This window comes from Calidris pugnax, unplaced genomic scaffold (assembly GCF_001431845.1).
Source record: "Calidris pugnax isolate Ruff unplaced genomic scaffold, ASM143184v1 scaffold51, whole genome shotgun sequence".
NCBI lineage: Eukaryota > Metazoa > Chordata > Aves > Charadriiformes > Scolopacidae > Calidris > Calidris pugnax.
In genome coordinates, this window is record NW_015090797.1 from 21,814 (window position 1) to 36,167 (window position 14,354).

The 14,354-nt window shown below is 40.0% G+C and overlaps 1 protein-coding gene across 1 annotated transcript in view; it reads left to right on the plus strand.

Annotated features, from left to right (window-relative positions):
* Positions 1-14,354, plus strand: part of LOC106885055 (laminin subunit alpha-3-like) — a 40,186-nt gene that overhangs the window by 16,233 nt on the left and 9,599 nt on the right. The window contains exons 12-26 of the mRNA XM_014936882.1: positions 1,138-1,254; positions 1,823-1,977; positions 3,323-3,464; positions 4,255-4,354; positions 4,726-4,842; positions 4,922-5,101; positions 6,924-7,066; positions 7,986-8,159; positions 9,249-9,400; positions 9,494-9,656; positions 10,143-10,276; positions 10,767-10,917; positions 11,739-11,864; positions 12,802-12,926; positions 13,279-13,399. Coding sequence (XP_014792368.1) covers positions 1,138-1,254; positions 1,823-1,977; positions 3,323-3,464; positions 4,255-4,354; positions 4,726-4,842; positions 4,922-5,101; positions 6,924-7,066; positions 7,986-8,159; positions 9,249-9,400; positions 9,494-9,656; positions 10,143-10,276; positions 10,767-10,917; positions 11,739-11,864; positions 12,802-12,926; positions 13,279-13,399 — 2,100 coding nt within the window. The remainder of the gene's footprint in view (positions 1-1,137; positions 1,255-1,822; positions 1,978-3,322; positions 3,465-4,254; positions 4,355-4,725; positions 4,843-4,921; positions 5,102-6,923; positions 7,067-7,985; positions 8,160-9,248; positions 9,401-9,493; positions 9,657-10,142; positions 10,277-10,766; positions 10,918-11,738; positions 11,865-12,801; positions 12,927-13,278; positions 13,400-14,354) is intronic.

Below are 14,354 nucleotides of genomic sequence, written 5' to 3' on the forward strand. Positions count from 1 at the left end.
TAGCTCTGATGAGCGCGGGGAGGGAGAGTCTCCACCTAACCCTTCTTTTCAGCTGCCACTGGCCTTTTTCTTTCCTGTTCAAGATCAAATTCCTGATGCGGATGTACTTTTCCTCCTAAGTTCCTTCAGGTATTTGGCTTTAACAGCCATGAAAGATGGGAGCAATAATGTGTGCAATACTGTTAAATTCTTTGGGAACATTATTCTACAGAACTGCTTCAGAGTTGTCATCAGAAAGGTGACAAGAAACATCTGTCATTCCTTTGCAGTGCTTGATTTTTGGAGGTGGTGAAATAGTACCAGGAATAAGGGTGTGCTGCAGGACCCATTCTTTTAAATTAATTGTGGTTTTTCAGAAATATATCACTGTTTTAGTACACTGATGTCCATCCTGTTTGCTAACACTGCTGGAACAAAAGAATTTCTACATTCAACTGTCCCTTTCAATATTTAATTGTACCTTTATGTGCATGGACTGTATAGTACATAAGTATAGTACATAAGTATGTACAGTTGTGTTAAAAGATGGATGCATCTGTACCAGTCATAAATCTCCTGATACACATATCTGGAAGGAGAGAGATTTGACATGTTACAATGACAGAAACCAACTGAAGACAGCTGCTGTGCCATTATTCTAGAGCTATGCTGTGGATTGTCACAGGGCTGCTCTAGACCAAGGTGCTTCATTTGTTTTACCCTCAGAGCTTTCAAGAGGATAAGGTGGGTAGACTTCACACCCCCTTTTTGGTGCGTAATAATTTTATTTCTGCCTTTGAGAGAACAGAAAAGATCAGGGTACTCAGCAGGAAGCTGTTTTTAAAGTTTCCAGGTTTGAGAGATCAGACACTTAGATGGTCTGTCCTGACAGTTCATCTCAGCTGACCTGTACTACTTTTACTTTGTCTGAATTCTAATAACTGAACTGCTGTGGCCTGCTTCCCAGCTGTGTACTCTACTACTGCAGACTCCTGAGTTTTCTCACTCTTCAAATCAGTAGGATAGCATTAGTCCCTAAACACTATAGGCATCTGATTAACACAGCAATAGTACCTTTGGTAAATCGTACTGCAAGCTATGGTTTTCCCTGCCTCTCATTTTTAACCCAATCACATGTTTTTTAACCTTTTTCCATAGAAACGGATTGAGGAGACAAATGTACAACAGAACAGTATCTTGGATATTCTGAGCTCTGCCCGATCTTCCCTGACACAAGCTAACAGTGCACTTGGATTACTGCAGAAGAGCAAAGAGGTATAGTTAACCGTATAGTTAGTCTTCTTAAGGTTAAAAAAAACCATTATCTTGCTGTCACTGTAATGGGTAGCGTAGCTCAGTGGCTAGGACACACGGCTCACCTGAGCCTCCCAAACAGGGAAGGATCTCACAGCCCATCCCGGGTGCAGGAGGAGCCAGCTTGCACAGGTTTCTGTAACAGAAGCTTGTTGAAGATTGTGATGTGTCTGAGGAAGACTCTGAACTGCAGATATCTGAGTTTGGGAGAATATCTGTGAAAAATATTGTAAATGATTGTATATTCTTGTATTTCTTTCTAGGCAATTGCTTTTAACCACTGTCAGACACAGGATACTGGGCTAGAAGGGCCTTTGACTCAATGCAGGAGGGTTTGTTTTTACATAATGGGTCTAGAAGCATACCGTAATGACTAGTGGTTGTATGCAGTAACTTGTAGAGTAAGTTGGAAGGAAATGTTTTTCCCTATGGTCTCCTCAAGTGCAAGGTGTAGCTATCACTGAAGGAGATGAGGACAATATCATACATGTATGAATACAAATAAAATTTTACCTTTATAAACCCCTAGGAATATGAAAGCCTGGCTGCTCAGCTGGATGGAGCAAGGAAGGATATGAATGAAAAGCTGACAAATAGCTCCTTATCAGCAAGCAAAGAACCGTTGGTGGTGAGGGCTGAGGAACATGCCAAGTCTTTGCAAGACTTGGCAAAACAACTGGAAGAGTACGTTGCTATTCCTGTAAATGAGCAATTTTCATATATAACATCCATGGTTGCAGTGCTCTGTCTATAACTTCACTTGCTTTAATGACCGTTTGCAAAATTAGAAAGTCAGTCTTCTGCTTCTTCATGATGTACAGATGTTTTCTTCTCTTTTTTTCCCCTAAATCAGGTGATCTTTTATTTTTCCTGATCTTTTTTTTTTTTTTCCCCCAGAAGTGGGGACTCCCATAATATGGCTTTATATTAGTGCATTAACACTTCATTAACTTCTTACTAATGGGAGAAAATCCTCATGTACAGAGTGGGAAGATATTTAGAATATCTTTTTTGTATCGTTATTTTCTGTATACTCATACTCAGGAATACCTTTATGATGTGAATGAATTGGGGCAAGTAATTGGAAGAAATGTCTTGGCAGAGTCTTCAGACATACCTGTTTAGCATCAGTGAGGAAAAGAATTCCTATAGTTTTCTTGTTTTTTGAGGAATCTTCTAGGCAGGCAGAACTATGAGAAACTTGATATGAATCAACTGTTTCTCTCTCCATTACTTGTACTTTAACTTGGAATGATGAGTGAGGTTTTGGAGGCCTCCTATGGTACATTAGAACAAAATGGAAAAAAAGTGAAACCCTGGTTATTTTATTTTACTGTGCAAACTGATTGCATTTTGTCATTACGCCAACTACAAACTTTCAAAAAGTTTAATTCTAAAATACCTAATTCAACTGGAAAATGCTTGGTTTAAAAAAAAACAAAACTTTTTGTTAGTTTTCTGTATGATTTTTTTCAACTAAGATGGCAGTGTTCTCACAAGTACGAGGCACCTAATATTGGGCAGTTGTGTAGTTCATGAGAGGTGGGTAGAATAGATTTTGTCTGATGTTTCTGATGCCAGAGCTGCTGCGCTGGTTCTTGGGGAAAAGCTCAAAGGTCGTGTAGTTCCTCCATCTTGTGCTCCATCTTCTGCTCCTGTAGGATGCTGGGCCAGCTAGAAATCATCTAGAAGCTGCAGTCCTCTGAACTGAAATCTTGTCGAGGGGCTTTGATAGAGGTGGCTTATAGACCTTAGTGAGTTCTCACAATCTTAATCATTTAATGACTGCTTTGGAGGCCCACAGTTGTGCTTGTCCAAGCACCTGAACTCATCCCATCTTCTGAAGAATCTTTTCATATTGGTCTGCCTCGAAGTTTGATATTTTTTGCAGAATGAAATTATGGATCTAACCAAAAAACCTTTTCTGTATTGGCATTAATTGGAAAATACTGAGTTCAGGTGGATTCAGAATACTTCTCAAAGTCTGTAGTCTTTGCAGAAGGCTGCATATCTCACCCTTTCCCTGCAGAATAAAGAACAGTGCCAGGAAGGATGAGTTGGTAGGCTGTGCTGTGGAAGCTTCAACTGCCTATGACAATATTATTAATGCCATCAAAGCAGCAGAGGAAGCAGCCAACAAAGCTGGGAATGCGGCTGACTCAGCTTTATCTGTAAGTACCTGTAAGTGGCCAAACGATGGTGAACTTGTACAACTAGATGCTTTTTTTTAACTATCAGAATGGTACTGAAAAAAGACCCATGTGTCTTGACATGCCTAATTTGTCTGTGGTTATTGTATGAGCTGCTATTCTGCACACGCATGAATTAGTCTTGGTTTGGCACCAAGAGGCTCGTTACTGCCTTTCTGATGAGGCTGTCCCTGTGAATGCTAACTGTTCTTTTCAGTGCAAAATAAAGAGATCTACATAAGGCAAGCCTGGTAATCACTGAAGGTGATTTCAGGTATTCTCTTTTACCTTGCACTAGGAATACCCACTTCTTCGGCAGAAGAGTAGTATCTAACAGCTGTGGGCTAGTTATTTATTCTGAATGCCCCAAAATCTATCAATCAGAAGTTTGCTGAAGACCAAGATTGTATTATGCTTAAATTAGTCTTGGTAATTGTTATTTAAGGTGGTGTTCTTCACATGAAATCTCTGCCCTTGTAACTTGCACTAGTAATACCCACAAGCTCTTCAGCAGAAGAGTAGTATCTCACAGCTATGGGCTAGTAATTTATTCCAAATGCCCCAAAATACATCAATCAGAGTTTGCTGAAGACCAAGGTTGTATTATGCTTAAATTAGTCTTGATAATTTTTTTTAAGGTAGTGTTCTTCACATGAAATCTCTGCCCTTGTATAACTGTGGGGTTTTTTTACTGGATTGGGCTATCTCCTTACTCTTTAAATTTTAGTATAATTATTAAAGCAGTCTTACTGTACTGTGCTTCTGTTACCAGACTGTGAAGAGAGAAGACTTATCAGGAAAAGCTACAAAGTTAAAAACTGAGAGCACTGCACTCTTGAATCAAGCACAGGAGACTGAAAGGACATTGCAAGGTACCGAGAAAGAAAATGATAGTATAAATGTTGGCACAGCACAACAAACTTTCATTGAACCATGAATTTTCACAGTTCAGCAAAGGTCTGCAGCACATACTTAACCAGAAGAGGCTAGTTCTATTGCAATGGGATACCTGGTGATCGTTATTTCCAATGGCAAAAAATGTGAGAAAGTGGATTTCCTACCTCTGCTATGCTATACACCTTTGCTGTGCTCCTGTCCAGCAAATCCTTGTACTTGTTTTGCATTGCAAATGCTTGTTGCTCACTGGCAACAGGAGCTGTGTGAGAGTGCGGACCGGTGCCCCGTCCAACACAGAGGTGGTATTTCTGTTTAAAATTCATACAGGGCATTTGTTGTTTTACAGGTCTTGGTCCAACCCTTGAAGACATAAAGCAAAGACTGGATGTCACTGATGGGAAGAAGAATACGTTGCAGATTGATCTTGTCACTTTTCAAAATAATCTCAATGGGATAAACAGAGGTTTGTTACTGATCACTTCTGCCTCGCCTCTTCCATATATTACTGTAAGAATCTGCACATGCATTTGTGTGTGTTTCAGATGACACCAAAAGCATCATCACCGACGCGCAGAACATGGTAAAAAGTGCCGAGGATGTCACAACTAATGTATTGAATGAACTGTCCCCAATTCAAGTAGACGTGGATAAAATGAAGAGCACCTATGGAAGCGCACAGAGCGCTGGCTTCAATAAAGCCTTGATGGAGGCAAACAGTTCAGGTATTGCTGGTTCTATCTGAGACCTGCCAAGTCGCTGTTGGGTGAGCATGGTCAGTTTTGCAGCAGAAACTTTAGTCATCCAGAAGTTAGGCACCCAGCCTAAGCTAGTGTTCTGAACTTCCTTTATTGCCAGTGGAAAGGGACAGGTACTGCAGATGGTGATTCAGGCCATCCTGTGGTACGTGTTAAAAGCCGATACCATGACTGGTCTCTGAAGAGTTGCAGGCCAGTGACTAGCAGGGTGCCTCAGGGTTTAGGACTGGGTCTGATCCTCTTTAACATCTTCATTAATGATCTGGATGATGAGAAGAGTGTATCCTCCGCAAGTCTGCTGATGACACAAAACTGGGAGGAGTGGCTGATACACCAGAAGGTCATACTGCCATCCAGATTGACCTCAACAGGCTGCAGAAATGGGCTGACAGGAACCTCATGAAGTTCAACAAGGAGAAGTCCCGCACCTGGGGAAAAACAACCCCATGCACCAGTATGTGCTAGGAGGTGGCCAAGCTGGAAAGCAGCTTTGCACAAAAGGACCTGGGGGTCCTGGTGGGCACCAAGTTGAACATGACCCAGCAGTGTGCCCTTGTGGCAAAGGCTGAAACACAGGAAGTTCCCTCTGAACTTCAGGAAGCACTTTTACTACGAGAGCGACCAAGCACTGGCACAGGTTGCCTGGAGAGGTTGTGGAGTCTCCATCCTTGGAAGCTGTCTAGACACAATTCTGGGCAGCTGGCTCTAGGTAGCCATGCTTGTGCACAGGGGTTGGACCTCCAGAGGTCCCTTCCAACCTCAGCCACACTGTGACTGTGTGATTTTCTACTGCACTGACTAGAGAAGGGACCTCGACAATTAGCTTAGGATAGATGTCTGTTAGCTGAAATTAAATGAAATGGATTGATTAGAGCCTGTGTGGAATACAAAATAAGGGGCAATCACAATCCCAAGCAGCATCTTTTTTTACCTTTCCAGGAACTTTTTCAGATAAAGTCAAGTGAGAGAAAACATTTTAAATAAGATGAATACAAGAGCAAGCCCTGCATATTATTGCAGAGTCATGTCATCTTTGCAGCTACAAGACTGGCTTAGAAGTCATATTTAGAAAAATAATAGTTCTAACAGTTGTGGATTTCTTTTAATTTGCCTTCTGCACCATAGGGTTGCAGTCTGTTAATACTTTCAAGCTTTTTTTTTTTTTTTGCAATCACAGGAGATGAAATTATTTCTTGTTTTAATCAAAGCTGAAATTTTCATAGTATCTCATTTTCTCCTGAATAAACCTGCCCAGACACTGTAAGGCTCACTACTGAATTGTGACGACCAGCAACCCTGACACAAGCCATGCCCTACTCGCTCAGGCCAGCAGCCTGCCTACCCCAGTATTCACTCTCCAACAGCAGCAGCAGGAGATGCTACTCCAGGAATGAACATAAGCCCTGTCTGCTGTCCATTATCTTCATCCTCCCCTAGCATCCACACTCACTGGATAATAATGTTAGAGAGCACATCCCTGTCTATTCTATTTAATATTTTTTTTTTTGGGCCTGAATTTATCTAATATGGTTTTGGAAGCACTGATTCTATTTGCTCCCACAAATACCTTTGGCCACGAATTTCAGGAGTACAATAACCTCTGCATAAACTGGTATCTTCCAGTATATATCTTCTGTCTAAACTGAGATCTTCCTGATATTGCAGGACTAATGAAAACAGTTCTGTCATGACCCTACTGACTGCTTTTCTGATAATCGTGTTGTCATATCTTTGCAGCTGCTCTCCTTCTCCTTTCTGTCATCCATGATTTTTTTTTCTTTCATTGCAGTGGAAAAATTGACAAACAAACTTCCAGATCTGTTCAGCAAGATTGAGAGTATCAACCAACAGCTGATGCCACTAAGCAACATCTCTGAGAACGTAAATCGCATAAGAGAGCTGATTCAGCAGGCAAGGGATGCTGCAAATAAGGTCTGTCCTGAACATTGCAATCATGCTTAACCTCAGTGGTTTGGACACAGTGGTACTTTTTGTTCCTGTTTGTCAAAATGTGTTTGAAGGACCAGACATAAATTTAATTGAACAGTACCACCCAGCACTTAAAGTAACTGTGATGGTGGGAAACATAATAATTTGTACATAAAAATGAGTGGGTGGAGTAGCATCCTGCTTCATCCTCCTCCCAAGGGTTTTTTTCCCAGGTCATCTCTGTAATACTTATTTGTACAATAGCCTCTTTCCTTCCAAGGTGCGTTGTGTTGGCTTTGGCAGCAGGAGTAGAGTCAGTTCTGCAGCTCAGAGGCAGGGCTCTCCACCCACACATGGCCAGTGGAACACTGGCACTTCCAAATCATGTCCCAGAGAAGCAGCCCTGAGGTCATCACAAATAACCTACAGTTCCGATGAATAAGAGGAATCTGTGACCGTGGTATAAACAGCTGTAATAGGACATGTCTTTATTAACATCAGAAGTGTGTTATAATTTCCAACAGACAGTCAAGTCCAGCTCAGTGAAGCATCAGGGTAGGTATGTAGTCATCTAAATAATTCACAGGCTTGCTCTTTAGAGCTGCAGGGCACATCTGCCCCTCTCCGTGTATTGAAGGTAACGGTTACTTGTCAGAGGCACGGTAAGGATTGATTAATTGATGTCTGGAGTAAAATGTGCTGTGTTAAGTGATAAGTATTGATAATACAGTATTCTGTATTATCCAGTCGCTTTCCTAATTACATTGTTTGGTAGGATCGGAGTCCAAATCTGTAGTAATTGATGGCTGTAACATGACTAGGATATGTAATAGGTTACTTTCCAATTAAACACAGCAGTGAAATAAGTTGGAGTAGCAGCAATAGATAATTATAACGTACTGATTTTTTTTTGTCTTAACAGGTTGCTATTCCTATGAGGTTCAATGGCAGCTCTGGTGTAGAGGTTCGACCTCCAAGCAACCTTGAAGATCTGAAAGGCTATACTTCGCTTTCTCTCTTTCTCCAAAGACCTAAGACAAGATCAGACCTCCAGAGACAATCAGATATGTTTGTTCTGTACCTGGGTAATAAAAATGTAGGTATATTTTGAGATTTAATGTGATTTTTAGAACACACTTTGAGAAACAGATGGGAGATGATTTATTTTGACTGAAGTCAATGTCTTTGTAATTGCCATTATTTGGTGGCAGAAGTGTTCTGTGAAGACTAGTTCGTTCCTCCCCTGGCAAAGGTGACTTGTTGGGTGAGTGACTGCTTTGCCCTTTGATGCTTTGCTGTTTTGCTCCTTTGGAAGTTACTTCCCAGTCATGGATACCATCACAGAGTTTGTCAGAAGTGTCAGGTTCTGCAGCAGTCAGCACAAACTCTGCCCAACTGCTGCCTCAGAGCTTTAACTCTTTTCACAATACAAGTCACTGTGAGTTTCCCTGTTGGTTAAAAAAAAGCGATCATTTCAGTTTTAAAATTCAGTCCCTCAGCTCTTAATTTTTTATCTTCTGAATATGTAGAATAGCACTGACTTTCCTGTGCATTCAGGCTTCCTCAAGCACCATCAAACATTTTTAAAATTTCCTGCATGCAGTTCCTAATTATATATTTTTAAGTCTTGTTATCTGACAGCAGCGGTATCTGTAGTCAGTCTTTTACATACACAGAAAGCTGTTTAAAGGTAGTTGTTCTACACTGGATTTCACCTTTTAATCCCCTGAATATCTGGCCAGAATATCTGTTGACAGCATTTTAATTGTTACTTGTGAAGTATAGTATGTTGGAGAAACACAATGTGAATTGTCTGGGACAATAACTGCTTCCAGTCACCTCAGTAGGAACCGTTGTCCTTTACTGAGTGTTATTCCAAACATCTTTTTTATTTCATAAACATTGACTCTAATTTTTAGTAAAGGTGTCATGGTTTTATGTCTTTAGCTGAGAGATGTTACAAGTGCAACACATAATTTGTTGAATCCGTGCAATGAATAATATGTGCAGCATATATGATTACCATTTTTTCTTCCCAAAACTGACAAACTTAACCATTCTCACAATTAGGTATATTTCTTATGACTCATGCACAGCGTGATGATGTCTCTGAGGAAGTGCTGCTGTATTTTACCTTCATCAACATTAATCATTTATTAATGATTATTTGCTTTGCTATTCTTAGTCTTCCAAGGACTATATTGGTATGGCTGTGAGAAATGGTAGGCTCACTTGTGTCTATAACCTGGGAGACCGCGATGTGGAAATAAATGTGCAGCCACTTGTGACTCAAAGCGAAACTGAAGAAGCTGTTATGGATCAAGTTAAGTTTGAAAGGTATAAGATCCACAGTGTGCAATAGTCTTTTCCAAAACCTGTTAAGAACATCTTAGTGTGATGTGATATTTTGCCCGTCTCTTTTGGTTTTAGGATTTACCAGTATGCAAAGCTGAATTACATCAGAGCAGCAACATCAACTTCTCCAGACTATGGAAGCCCTTTGTCTCCAAGCAGTGAAGGCAATGACACTCTCCTAAATCTCGATCCCAGCACTGTTGTCTTTTATGTTGGAGGATACCCACCAGATTTTAGGGTACAAAGAGTTGCTTAGTCTTTTAAAAAGATTTCCATTTTCATTATTCTGTTCTTCTTACAAGTAAAGATTGGAACTAGCAGTCTTTCAAAGGCTGTGTAAAAGTTTCTCCATGTCAGTAGGAATAGATGGGATACAAGGAGAAGTTACTACCTACAGAAGCTGCCTGGCTTTTAGTATGCTAGAACTCAAAGAAGGGAGCATGGTGGAATTTCATCTGCTGAGGACAGCAGAAAACCTGGCCAGTCCTGCTAAGTACTATTCCCAATTCACCCAGATGACTCTGCTTTAAATTGTGTTGCAGTGCTTCTGGGGTGGTATCAGACAGTTTGGATATTATATACAAAGATATATTAATTTTATGATATTTAGAATGTCATATTCTGTGTCATACTAACATTTGCAGTAAGTCTCAGCAGCTACACGTCAATGTAAAATTTCATCAGCTGATATTGATGGAATGTTTCTGATGACACTATTTTGCAGCCTCCACGTCTGCTAGACCATCCTCGTTATGAAGGCTGCATTGAATTAGACAATCTAAATGAGCATATTATCAGCCTTTACAACTTCAAGAGGACATTTAATCTCAATACCACCGAAGTGCAACCCTGCAGAAGGTATGATATAAACACAGAAGCGTTTCATAGTTCTGTGATTTTATCATTTTGAATCCTTGTCTTTTCACATCCAGAAGAGCAGCCTCTGTGGCTAAACTGGTGATTTCTAACTCTTGGTCATGACTACATTTCATAGAGACAATCCTCAGTGTTGGCATGATTCACATCTATGGCAACCTCAGTCCACTGGCCAACAATTTAAATGTTAGAATACCCAGACACAATTCATGGACTAATGTATTCATGTCCTTTATAAGTACATATTACATTAAGCGCTGAGAAGTCCGTCACTAATGATTTCCTCTCTAAAGACCATATGCAAATCCCGTAGAAGCCAGTGGAAGGTTTTCTCTTGGGCTAGATCAGAATTTAGCCCTATTAGTGGCCCTGTACCAAATGCTTTAAGTTTTTTCAAAATTATGACAGTAAGTCCATGTGGTAATAGTTTTTGCTCTCATTTATTCACATCTGTGACCCTGAATTATTACAGGTATAAAGAAGAGACTGACCAAAGCTATTTTGAAGGCACTGGTTATGCCATTGTCACATTGAAAGAAACAGTTTCCCACAATCAAGTACGCTACGAGCAGACCATTGAGACTACTGCAGATGAAGGCATTGTGTTTTTTGCAGCAGACGAGGTAATTCATGGAATGCTGCTGTCTGTTTTGTGGTCCAAGAACATAGTTTAAAGCTTCACTTACTCAAGAACATGTTAGATTTAGTAATAGCTGTAAGGAAATTTCTTAAAAGCCGCTTTTTGTCCATGTGGCAGATTAGTAGATTCTGCTGTATGTTTAATGTTTTAGGTAGTCCTGCAGGGAGTGGGACACTATTATCCTTATGGGTCAACTTGAGATATTCTGTGATTCCAAAATGGCTGCCAAATATTCCCTTTGTCAAAGCTGAGAAAAAAATCATTCCAAATAGCTCCTCCATTAGGCCATGCAGAGAATTCCAAACTGGAGGCAGGCAGGGAGGCTGTAATTTGAATCAAACCAATTTTGAAATACTGAGATCCTCCAAAAGTGGAAGACAGTCTTTCCAAATCTGGATATGGATGGCAACAGAGTAAGGAAGAACGTAGAAAGTGATGTGGTGACTTCTCCCTGTAAAGATGCTCAAAATAGCAGTGATGCTACTTATCTAACATTTCAGGCACATTTACAATCACTGTGACATGTTCTGGGTAATTTCTGAATGCTGTAAAAAGTCAGTAAACATCTTTAAATGACAAAAAGTTCTCTAGAGATTTGGAGAATACATCTGGGGGAACATAGATCTGTTTATAACAGTTTAAAGTAATTACGGTTGATTATTATAAGCTTTAGTCTGCTTTGTGTTATCTTTTCCTCCAGAAGCTTGATTGAACCAACTAGATAGTTTCATTAAAATTATTCACTTTAGTGAAATATATATGAAATGTTGGTAGTTCAATTGTGTTGTTGTTTTTTTTTTTCAGTTGCAGGATCAGTTCATCAGTGTGCTCATTAAAGATGGTCATACCGTGTTTAGATACAAAGTTGGCTCTGAGCCTCCAAAAGAAATAGAAACCACTGCAACTGTAAACGATGGAACATATAGACAAGTATGTCATTTTAAACAATCAAGTGATCATTATCTGTAAAAATACACATTAGCTGAAACTAAACATCCTGTTGTAAATCTTAGTTGTGAAGTTTTCCTTTTGTGTTGAGGAGATGGGGCTGCTGGGGATGTTTGGACAGGTGACAATCGATCTTTCTAGTGTCGTGCTTTCCTGTCCATATGGAGAAGTTCAGTTTTAACAGAAAAACCACCAATGGAAAAAAACTTTGACAGAGCAATGCTTTATTTAAAGAAAGCTGTGTATATTGCAATTATGAACATCAATTCAATACTTAGATTAGTGTTTTTACCACCTAAGGGTTTATTTCTTCAGACCAGGCTGATCTTCGGAGAGACTGCTCTTTTGTAGTCTTTTTATTGTTGCTTGTCTACTTAGCTTCAGTCTGCCTATTTTGTAGTGCTACCAGAGGGAAATCGTGAAGTCATTGTTAAAACCTTTGACTGCCATGTTGGTTCCTTCTCCCTTTTTCCCTTACTACATCTCCAACTAAACAGTGTAGGTCGCTGGGCCGGGTGGGAGGAATCTTTATGCCATACTGGGTCAAGTTCCTTCCAGCCAGCTGACTGATCCAGTCTTTGTATCTTCAACTGCAAACAGAAAGCAATATCTGAATCTTAGGTAAGGTGTATTTTTAGGGCAATCTTCCTGAGGAAAACGAAACCTCACTTTGTATTTGGAGAGTAGAGCATTTTTCTTTAGCTTTTGCTTTTGCTTTTTTGGCATTTGCTTTAGCTAAATGCCCAAATTTTGCAAAGTACCGTTGAACTGCTGCAGTTATTCTGGTTTTAAGTCACTAGTAAACAAGAGGAGGGGAGAAAAAACACCCATGTGTCCTGCTCTGTGGAAGTACCTTTAATCTGCTAAATTACTTCTGGTTTTGCTGAGTGAAGTAATTCTTATTATTGACTTATTTCAGATTCATTTGCTGATTATCCGAAGTAGGAATACTGTTCATGTCAGTCCTGATATTAAAGCCAACATAAATGTCTTCCCTTTCACCAAGTACTATCTAGGTGGAATTCCACCTTCTCTACGGGAACAGTGAGTAACTTTAAAAAGACTTAATACCCAGGCTTTGAAAGGAAACTCCATCTAAACTCTTCCTTTAGGCAATTTCTTTCACACTCTGCATCGGGTATCTTATGTGATATGAAAATAACCAGTGTATAATACTTGTTCGTAATATTTGATTTTTGTCTAATGGTGGGATCTTTGTTGGAGTGTATCCTGAAGATTGGGTTTGATCAGCATGAAGTATGTGTGTGCAAGAAAGGTTGCTCTTGTTCTCTTTTTCTGTTTCTTACCTTGTCAGCATTTACAGGCTACTATATTGGTATGTGCTTTGAAATACTAGCCTACTGAACTCTTTTTTTCTTCCACTCCCTGAAACCAGCTTTAATATATCCACACCTCCATTCCGGGGCTGTATGAAGAATGTGAAAAACCCTAACACAGCATCTGTTACCTTTGACGAGACTGTTGGCGTCAGCAAGAAATGTTCAGAGGACTGGAAGGTAACTAAGTTCCTTAAAAACTTATGCTGGAGTTCACAGAGTCTGGTTTGTCTATAAATCCTGGACCATTATGTTTTGCTTAGGTCAAAAGTTATATTTGGTTAACGTGTGATGATAATAAAAGAACCTGGGCTTGGTGTGAAGATATGGAAGAGAAGAGATTGCCCCCCTACTGTGATAGCTTGGTCCAGCACATAGTCCACCCTCTTAATTAATACTGTGTACAATTAAGAATACGTATTTACCATGTAAACTTGTTGGCTTCCAGTTGCTGTTATTGATTAGGCCCGAATACTACTCATGATCTTTCCTCTTGCCAAGGTGCTTATGCTTCCTAATTAAATGACCTCACCACTTTTTCTTAAAAGACCTAAGCAGACTTTACTTCCACGGAAGTCTCTGCTTGTGAGGCTATTGCTCCACTCACCTGATCATTTTATAATTATTTTCTGAGAACTCTTGAGTTTTGCCACGTTCTTTTTAAAATGGGACAATGTGACATTTCAGTGTTGGCTTAACCAATGCTGCGTGGAGAGATGAAAACCACCCTTCTGCTTCTACTTGCTGCTACTTAAATGGTGCATGATCCCATTTGCCCTTTTTACTGCAGCATTGTACTGACAGTTTGTGCTCATTTGCCTTCCCTTTGTGGCACCTAAACCTTTCACAGAGCAATTTCTTTGCAGGCCATTTGCCTATGCAGAGGAACTGACCTTCATTCTCTGTCTGTATCTGTATAACTTGTGCTGTATTAAAGTGTCTTTTGTTCAAAAAGGCCCAGGTATATTGTGTCCTATGACTCACTGTTTCAGTTATGCAGCTCATCTGCACAGCTCCGTACTGAGGAGCCATTCCTCCAGCTGCTCACTTTTGTGTCCCCAAATATGAAAAATTTCAAAGCCATCATGTCGCTGCAAAGAGTAGCTAGAGACAAACAGCTCGTTATACCACGGAG